This window comes from Watersipora subatra, chromosome 7, assembly GCF_963576615.1.
Source record: "Watersipora subatra chromosome 7, tzWatSuba1.1, whole genome shotgun sequence".
Classification (NCBI taxonomy): Eukaryota; Metazoa; Bryozoa; class Gymnolaemata; order Cheilostomatida; family Watersiporidae; genus Watersipora; species Watersipora subatra.
The window spans coordinates 45643363-45653892 of record NC_088714.1 but is presented as its reverse complement, the minus strand read 5'-3'; the positions used below and the strand labels follow the sequence as shown (position 1 = coordinate 45653892).

At 32.5% G+C, this 10530-nt stretch overlaps 1 protein-coding gene across 1 annotated transcript; it reads right to left on the bottom strand.

Moving 5' to 3' along the window:
• Nucleotides 1-501: 501 nt before the first annotated feature.
• Nucleotides 502-5475, bottom strand: LOC137400034 (uncharacterized). The gene is made up of 7 exons (XM_068086342.1): nucleotides 5366-5475; nucleotides 4527-4684; nucleotides 3989-4137; nucleotides 3331-3467; nucleotides 3080-3223; nucleotides 1982-2206; nucleotides 502-951 (listed from the first exon to the last, which is right to left on the bottom strand). The coding sequence occupies exons 1-7, from the start codon at nucleotides 5435-5437 to the stop codon at nucleotides 718-720; spliced, it is 1119 nt and encodes a 372-aa protein (XP_067942443.1). The 5' UTR covers nucleotides 5438-5475; the 3' UTR covers nucleotides 502-717.
• Between the last annotated feature and the right edge of the window lie 5055 nt (nucleotides 5476-10530).

Genomic DNA, 10530 nt, shown 5'->3' with positions numbered 1-10530 from the left:
CACAGAATAACTAATTTTTAAATTAGTTGATACTATCTAGCAACTGAATATAATTTTATATTTAGTTTAATTTTTCACATCAGTATTGGGGACTTGTTCCTTTGGTTCACAAACAACTGGGCATGGAAAGATTGCTAGATAATTACAATTAATTTTTTGGGATCAACTGGAGTATTAACTTTTTGCATCTAAATGTTATTTTCCCATTTTTCTGATTCTCGCAAGAAATTCAGAACTTTTTATCCTTGAGTTATTAAATAGTGTGCATCCTGACTACTATACTCATGTTTGCATGTAGTAATAGCATTTGCTTCCCTCATATGTGTTTAGGATGTTATGTCTGTTCAGAAGTGCAACTTTCTGACTAACTTGTGTCGGAGTGTTGATACCATTATTTGATCATAGATTAGTATTATTATATTATTACAATATTAGAGAACACGTATTGATTTCACCAATTAAATAACATCAAAAAAATATATCACAAAATGATAAGTACGCCAAATAAGTCACGCAAAAAAAACATACCAAACATATTTTTAATGTAAAAACGATTTTATGGATGTTTGGAGTAGTCTTCTCTTAACCATAAACCTAACATTCAAGTTACAGCTTTGCGTGTATTTTAACACCACTAATGCCTGCTCATGATGTTAGTTATAATAAAAAGCATGATAATTTTCAACCCTAAAATAACTAAAAGTTAAGCATATCCATCTAAGACCTGTTATAATACCACTTGGGATCCCCCAACAGGTTTGCCAGCTCCTGGTTGAACGGTTGAAAGAATGCATCCATCATAATTATTGTGTCTGAGTCAATAGGCTTAACGGGCGAAGGAGGAAAATCTATGGGAGGCGGTTCAACGTATTCAAGGCCAACAAAGTTGTAGACTTCTTGCATGACTGTTTGTGGGCTAGCTGAGTATTCCTCTATGTTGACAACATACGTCTACAAGAACAGAACTGTCTGTAGCATCGTTGTTCAGGAGGCGGCTGTGAGATAGTTGTTCAAGATATCAGACAGCTTTACGCATTAAATTTAGATGTCAATCTAATAGATTGTGTAGTATTTTAAAAATTAGGCTATAGAACATTTATATCTGATTAAAATTCCAAAAAGTAAGTTTTGCAACCAGTCTTAAACTGTTAGTAACTTTTCCTATTATTTGGTATCGAAAAGAACTAATAATAGAAGTAATCATTTTGCAATCATCAGATGTTGCAATGATAATAAAAAAAATTTATTAATTTTATTTTGTTTTGAAATGATTTTAATTAAAGCTTGACCAAAAACTCTTTTACAATATTTGATGCAGAAATAAATAGAACAAGAAACATTAGCCTAACCATTTGGTTAACACAGTTCAAAGAGTCTGTCATAATTTGATGAAGGTAAGGTTACGCTGCTAATGTGGAAAAGACATTTTTTAATATTTAAAGTCAGCTGTTTTGTATATTTCAAATGTTTTAAAACTTTTTAAAATGACATCCATTATTTCAGGGGATAGAATTTGTAGTTGTTGATAATAAATAATCACTACCAGCCAATCGAGGTGAATATTAAGAGATTTTGAAACCTGTTCACCAAATTAACTTAAGATTTTTGGAAATACGTGACATATTCTAAGTGTTCATTTATCGATCTTTATAATAAAACACAATTATAATTTTTTTGTTTTTATTTTAACCTTATAGGAAAAACCTGAAGTCAATTAGAGATATTGTTCAATCGAGTTTCTAAAAGCTTTATTTAGCTATAAGTATACTTGTCTAAACCAACACTGTAAAAACATTCATGTTCAAACTTGTGGAAAACAAGTCACCAAATTCTATATTCCACATTCTAATAACAGCCGCTGATAGATACTCTCTAATAATCAAACTCAATGATAGACAGAGTACAAGTCAAATTATGTTACTTTTAGCTTGAGCAAGTAGAATAAAATGTATAAAACAGGAAAATGCTTCAGTCCACCCACCTGGGAGATGCTAATTTGTGTGAGAACATGGGCTAGGTGTGTTGAGTAGCAGCCACCGTAAAGCATCTGTGTCTCAGCTAGAGGTTCTGTGCCAACTAGAGTATTGTGACCATAGACACATCCAGTAGGCCCGTGTTCAAGCATGCAACTCTTTGCTTCATCTATTCCAGCGCTCATTGCATCGTGTAGAACCTGATTGCCCACAGTATCCAAGTCTGTTTCTGCCTGTTAAAATAATGAGTTTACTTAGCAGTGCAACAATATCATAGGCTTGAGAAAGTTGTCAATGTGTCTAGATTAGTAGAACCTCAACTAGTTCCCTAATTTTACTTAGCAAGTTTTACCTACTTCGTGAAGCATTTTAATTTTCATCTACCTTCAGTAATATATATATATATATATATATATATATATATATATATATATGTATATATATATATATATATATATATGTATATATGTTACTTGAATGACAATAATTTCATTTATAATAGATATGTTTTGCAATTTATGCTTTACAGCAATAATAAAACAAAAAGAACCAAAAACAAAAAAGTGCGATAGTTAGCCATTAGAATCGAATGAATAGTTTGACAAATTGTGTTTATATAAATATCCGTTCTCTGCTAAGAAAATGGATATTAAAGGATATTAAGTTCAAGATTCTTAAAGCAGCTGGCAATTACATTTTCAAAATAATTGATAAGGGTTGAATGCAATTTTTCTATGCCACGTAATTTGAAATGAGTTGAAACCTTGTAATTTTTTTGTAAAAAAACAAACCATAAAAAACTTGAAACCTTTAATTGAAGCAAAATAAACATTTAGTTGTTTGTAGCAATAGTTGCTTTTATAAAGATTTTAGGTTTTGTACAGATAATATGACGAGAGATAAACTTAGGAAGTAGTTTTCTCACAGATGATTCAATAAATACTTTTGTCTATCATTCTTTAGCGTGCAGTAAAACATGAAAATTTTATGTCCGTATTTACAAAGAAACTCTTAAACAACATGGTCAAATTTAAAATGTTTTAAGCTGTTTCACGCTGTTTAAACATACGCAGAATATTTATTGTACATGACTGAAGTTGTCTTACCATGATGTATGGATAGAAATACTCTGCAATGGCTCGGTCAGTTGGATTCTTAATTGTGATTATGAACCTTTGGTTTGCTGATTCTATGAAGGGAAGCATGGCTGTTGGCAGTTTCACATCTAGACTGCCCGGATAGAGAACAACCTATTAATAAAAACAGTTCATATATTTGGAGTGTTTTCTATTTCAGATCCATGAATAACTCACAGGTCTATCTATATGTTATTAGGAGCATAGCAATTGAAATTTACCTCACCGGTTGTAAGGCAATGCTCACAGTGTACATAATAATTCTTTTGACTTCCCGCAGTTCCTACAGAGCTCAAAGGGTAAGACTCAAAATATCCAGCAGCTGTAGTGTCACGTAGTTGTTCATTTGGACAAACATCTGTAATAAGCAGCACAATCATAGCAATAACTTCTATAGTAGAAGCATTGGGTGTAGTAGACAGATGAAAAGGCAAAACTATATGTTTGACAAACAGAAGAATGTAGATGGAGAACAGTACGCTACTCTAATTGACTAAGCAATATATTACCCTAGTTTGCATTCTCAAAATGTCTACTGATTTTTTTCTTTTTTTTTCAATTACTATTTCAATTGCAATTACTCTTACTTATGCTATTGTTAGTGTTACTTTTATTACTATATTACTATTACTATCGCTATCATTATTACCATTACTGTTATTCTTGCTATCTATGTTATTACTACTATTACTATCACTATTCCTAATATTACTATTATTGTTACTGTTAACATTCCTATTACTACTAGTCCACCTGCAAACTTTTACTATTTTTTTAGCCATATTCCTCCCATTAAAGAAAACATTTACTTCTATGTACATTCACTAAAATCCTGAGTGACTCAAAATTATGAAAGTGTTGCTGATAGGTTCCACTAACCAAAGATTAACTGTCCATCGTCGCTTATGAAAATATCAGCATATTTCGCTGTAACATCAGGATGCTGTTTGATCCAACGGGAAATTTCACCTGTACCACTTCGTTGAAATCCCAGTTGCACGATTCGAGCCGTGCACACCAGCTCCGAACTACATAAACATTGAACATGACTTAAAAAGGAATTACTGTCAAATTATTTTAGAGCAGCTCACAAGTTCTTATTCTTCAGTTATCACAAAGACGTGAGCTTTGAGTAATGTATGATTCAAAATAGAATTTTAATAACTTTCAGATTATGTAATTGTTATAACTGGAATAATATTTGTTAAGGAAGTGGGCAGAAGCTTTTTAAAAATGTACAGACACTTTCTTTGAAAATCATTTCAACTATTTGTACATTTTCGAATAGTAAATACATGTATAGCCAAAGGTTTGCGCTGAATATTCAGTTGCTTCTATTTATATAGCTGCAGAACAGCCTGTTATTACTCAAAATTATCCTTGAAATAAGTTGGTAAGTGAAGCTTATTGGACTTACTCTCCACTTTCTATGCTGGCTAATGCATCGCTGCCACATGAAGGAGCTGTGCAGTAGCTAAAGCAAGTGCCATTTGGAAACTCAGAGAGAATACTGGCTATCTCACAATCGTTTGGTTCAAGAAGAACGATTGGGGATGGGTCAACTGGTACTGCTACCTAAAAAAAAGTGTTGTTTTTCTGTTTGAAGATCATTATTTTTAAATCTATTTTTAAATGTGTAAAGCTAACTATTTTAGAGTTTTTCAATTCACCTGTTCAATTGTATCAATACCACTACTAAATAGTTCACAAGTTTAAAATTGAATTGGTACGCTTATCACGCTTATTTTCAAGTAGTAGCATTTGCTATAGAATTTAAATGTATTTTTTAAGTCACAGCGTGATCCAAACATTGGTTAAGCTATAGCATAGGTATTTATTTACTTTAGGTTAATTTTCTAGAGCAAACAATAGATCTAATTTGGACTAAGTTAACAAAGGTGATTCCAATAAAATTTATCACATTTTATAAAAATCTAAAACAAATTAGAGCTGTTTTGTACAATTTGAGTAGAAGCTAGAGGATAGTGGCTCACTATGAATGTATTGCTGTATTTATTTTCTACTTCAGGACTATATGATCTATACTGCTGAAAATAATATTAAAGAGGAAACAAAGAGGAAACACCAATGATTCGACAACGATTTGCAATCAAAAACAAAACAAATTCTATCTGACTTCATCGTCCATACACATAGCTCTTTCACGGCACTAGTAACGCCTAATCAGCAAGCAAATTATTGTATACAACATGGTGAAGCTGCCTGCACAGTTCTTAAAAGTAATTTTATATTTACCCAAGTTTCGTCATTGCGTCTGACCCTTCTTCCTGGTAGCGGAGCATCTTTTACACCTTCGACGTTAACCATTTGAGGAACTGGTGACAGCTCTCTGTGAGAGTTTTTAGCGGAAAGTTGTGCATTCATTACTAGGATGCCGGTGATGAAAAGCAGTGTAAGAACTGAGAGAATGAGGTCAAAAGCTCTTACACGCAGGAACCATCTCTTTAAACCTGTGAGATAGAAGACCTGCCAGTCAAATTTTGAAAATGTTATTGCTAGCTGCTTTAACAACCTTCAACCTAATATCCGTTCTTTTAGCAGAAGAAAACCATTTATTTGATTTTAGTGGCTAATTGTTGCCATTTTTTTTTTTTGTTGTTTAATGTTTTTTGGATAGCATAATTTGAAAACAATTCTCTTTAAAATAAAATTATTGTCAGTAAAGTAATGCACTACGTAATGCACTACGTATAGAGCAATTGTCAAAGTCAATTCCAAACTAAAATCTTCAGCTATCACAAAAGAGATGTAAAAAACAAAACAATTGATTACATTAACAAATGGGAAAATTCAAAACATTATGTTCATGTATCTATTACGAGTATAGATCATGACTAGAAGATCATCCCACGACCAAACAAGAGCGAAGCGATTGGTTGGGAGATTTATGATAAATGCGCATGTGCACACAAATCCCGAAAATTATTCATCAACAATGAGACGAACCCTTGTAACAAAATTTCATCAACAAATTTAACTATCGTTTTGTAGAGTCGTTAAAGTATAATAACGATGCAAAACACATACAAACCTATTTAAATATGTTACCAAGTTTTTGTAAACCATCGGTATTATCTTAAAACTTACCCATCTGATCGGATTATACACAAATAGACAGATTTATTTGAACGAAAATCGTTGTTAAAACTTGCTAAGCCTCACTTTTATCAAAGTTAAGATCCGAAATTGAAACGCCGAGCAACAGGGAATAGAACGATTAAGTCGTGCGCATTTCACGAAAAAAAACGTGCACATTTCACCAGTTTATAGCATTGTCGAATTGCCGAAGGTTTCTGTAATTAACGTAGGAGTACTGAAATCGTTTCATTTTTGCCTATTTCAAAGTATCTGACATTTTAGACCCATTCGAGTACTTTGGTATTCTAACTGATGTCCAATGCAGTGTAAGTAAAGGAAATGACGATGATATTTTTTTCTAATGATTCTTATGAGATATCGATATTTAATTATAAGTTTGGATATTCTTTTTGATACTTCTTGATATTGTTATCTATGACGTTTTGAAATGTAAACAAAATAGTGCATTGGTTTTATATTATTACTATATTAATAATATTGGTTATTCTAATAATATCAGTGCATTTTACTTCTAATATTGGCCAATATTGCATTTCTCCTATTGCAGGGGGAGAGATATGAACATATAATTTTTTTCTTTCATTATTGCTATTTGTTGTATATAATAACACCCACACCCAGTACATTACAGCTACCATTGCAGTTATCCTATTGCACTACAGTGCCATTTGACTGCTAATATTGCATTTCTCAACCATCAGTACCCTTTCTTTTTTCCAATATCACTTTGGTCGTGGGCTGTATGATGGTGGAGTTTCTAGTGTATATATATATATATATATATATATATATATATATATATACAAACTTTGGTAGACCACACTCTCCTGGCTTACTAAATCATTCAATTCTATATGAGTGTCTATGGAAACCAAAAATAGTAAAATATAACAGTAATACTCACCCATTCTCAAAGATTCAGAAAAATGAGAAAATAGCACTCAGATCTGTGACCTTCAAGAGGAGAACTGACTAGGCACTCAAATTAACACTATTATACTTCAGCGTATCTTTATTCATATGTGAACAGGGATTGGTTCGAGAGAGGAGCAATCATCCAATCACATAATTTCCATTGTTGAGAATAAGGCAGGCTGAACAGGACTGAGCATAGGCGTGATAGAATTCTATTATAAAGTTTATCGCTGTTCAAATTAAACCATAAGCTTGACGCAGCGGAGCTGGTCATATAAAGGTCAGCATACTTAGACAGGAAAATAAAAGAAACTACTGGTGCATTTTAACATATGTACTTCTTACAAAATGACTCAGTCGTTATAAATAGTAATAATAATGTTACGCTTCTATATATATGGTGTGTACTTTAGCTAATCATCTTTAATTAATAATACAGATATTGCATTACAAAAATAGGCCAGGTTAAAATAATGTACAGCATGACTCATGTATGCATTAGGCCTATCACCTTACATGTACATGCAGTATGTTCCTATACTACTGTGCACACAACTATGGTTAAGACAACTAATTAGGATATTAAAAATTTTTGCTATGTGGTCGATCAGTTACAATGTAGTTTTCCATCAGTTGAATAAATAATCCATTGTAAGCGTTGCACAACATTTTATTATGTAGTCATTAGCAGGTGACATAATCTAAAAATCCTTGGTGAATTTATTCAATATTCTGACTCATATTATTCAACAAGTTCATTTCATATTCATTTAATATTAAGCATGGCAATATCTTGAGTCATTGTTGACATCTTAATATCTTTAGTTGACATATTAATATACAGTGAAACATGGATAACTCGCCCTCGGATATAGCGAACACATGGTTAACTCGACTGGATTTGCTTGGTCCGTTCCCACGCAATGATAAATGGCTCTATGTAACTCGAATTCAACACTGTTATAACGAACTGTTTTTTGCCCAACGGCTACCGAAACGGTTGCTATCGCTTTAGAAAATCACTTTATTCCAAGCCATAGAGGTAAACCTCAACTTTTCGTAATTCATAAGCGTCGTTATTACCTCCATCGGCAAAATATTTTTGTCAACGACTATTCTAAAGGTTTAGTGAAATTTGATTTATACTGCTATACGATGAATAGCGCGGACTGACCCGGCCACGGGCGCAAGGATTTTCGCCACGCACATACAAAACAAAAATCGCAAGTTGTTTTGTATGTGCGTGGCGAAAATCCTTGAGTGCGTGACCCGGCTAGCCTCTGACAAATAGTTTTCCGAAGTTGATTCCGTGTTGAATCAACGTCGGAATGTTGAATGTTTAAAACGTCTTAAAATTGTTTTTATTAAACGTATACGTTTTCTTAGCTAAAAAACTATTCATCGTTTGACCTAAACACAGAATACGTGTGTACATTCAATAAGTATCCATTCAAAAAGCGTGAGTGATATACAATGTACTGTTAAACCTCGTAAAACTTTTAATTGAACTGCCTCGGAGTGTTGCTCTTAACGAATCCCAGGTAAAGTAAGGTAATCTTTCCATAAACTTCAAGAAAGATCGGCAAAATTGATCGTGGGTAAAACGCTCAAAAGAAAAAAGATGTCTTTTCTTTGAGCATTTCAACAACGATCAAGTTTTGCCAATGTCAATCTAAAAAACGTCCTGGCAATAACATCACCTCAAACAACAAACCAATCTCAAGTGATAGAAAAATCTCTATACTTTTTGATAAAAACGTTTTAAACTTTACATTAGAAGCATTTAATTTGAAACAAGCCATTTGTGCTTTTGATTTATATTATAGTTTGTATATGTTCATGTATCTACTAATAAATAAGTGAATACATGGACTTGTGACAGTGTTCTGATAACTTGAACACTCTGATAATTCGAACACTTTTGCTCGGTCCCTTGAAGGTTGAGTTATCCGAGTTTCACTGTAATTATATTAATATTACTAGATGAATACCCTGCGTTGCACTGATAATAAAAAGGTTTTACACAAAAAAGCTCTTTTTAATCAATATATTCAATATTTACTAGACCAACCTTTAGGTGAAGTTATTTGTTTATTTCCGTGTACTGTATTTGTTTCTCTGTAATTCATAATGCACTAATTGCAGTGCACACTACAGTTCTGTACTGTTTGCAATAGTGTGTTGGCAATGTGAGTTTAAGTATTTTTCTTTCCACAAGGGGTGTATTGTTATTCTGGTATAGCTTCATGCATAACGCTAGCTGAGTGTTAAGCATGAAGCCTTGTAAGGTTGGTTTGGTAAACATATGTGCATAATTTATTCACTAGTGTAACTATATAGACAATGTAGTTTATTCAATAGCATTTCTGTCTGTAGTAGTAGAGTTCAAATCCAGCGTGTAGCATACTTTTCATTCTTAAAACTTTATGGCTACACCTGAACGTACAGACACACAAGCAACAAGACTTATATATTTAGGCAAGGTAGTTTTAGAATATTAACAGCTATCATAATTACTGCTAATGTAGCATGAATATCATTAGTCAGTGTAAACCTGTTATGAACATTATTGGTGGGTGTTAATGTTTTATTAGCATTTTTAGTGTTAATGTAATTTGAACACTCTTATCCAATGTATACATGGCATGAGCATTTTAGTAGCTTGCTTGATATGATATTTTTAGGCTGTAGTAACGTGGTGTTACTATTCTTAGCCAGTTTAACATGATATGATTATTTATAGACTAAGATATTGCCAGATAGTGTTAAAATGTTAACTGAGGATCAGTCTGCTTTAATATGTTAATAGTTGGTAAAGCCAGTGTTAATATTTTATAATCAATTTTAACCATTGTTAACATGATACTAATATTTATAAGAAATGCTAACAAGGCTTTGTTATTCTACCTGTAGGTATGGTTAAATTAATTTCAATATTTTAATGTGTTAGCATCATATTAATATTCTTAGATAGTGTTAATACGACTTCAATATTTAGTAATAATAATATCAAATAATATTAACATGGGATGAATGCTGAATGCTAGTGTTAGTAAGGCTTAGTTTTAGCAATGTTTTCTGCAAGTGCTGCAGTTACAAATATGATGCTACAGAAGGACTTGGTTTTGCAGTTATGCAAAACCAATGTTGTGTGGTGTACAAGTACGGTACAGGTTTCTGTTTGGTTTGCCCGTGTGTCTAGTAACCTTCGGCAGCCAGCATAGCATAATATAGCAGTGTTTAATTGTGTACTATCAATAGATCTGCCTGCACTGCTTTAACTGAGTGCACTCATTTAGCATTACAAGATTGAACAGCTTGATAAGTTATAAAGGAAACAATAGTATGTGAATAGAATGTGCACTCTATTCACAGACTCTTGATCA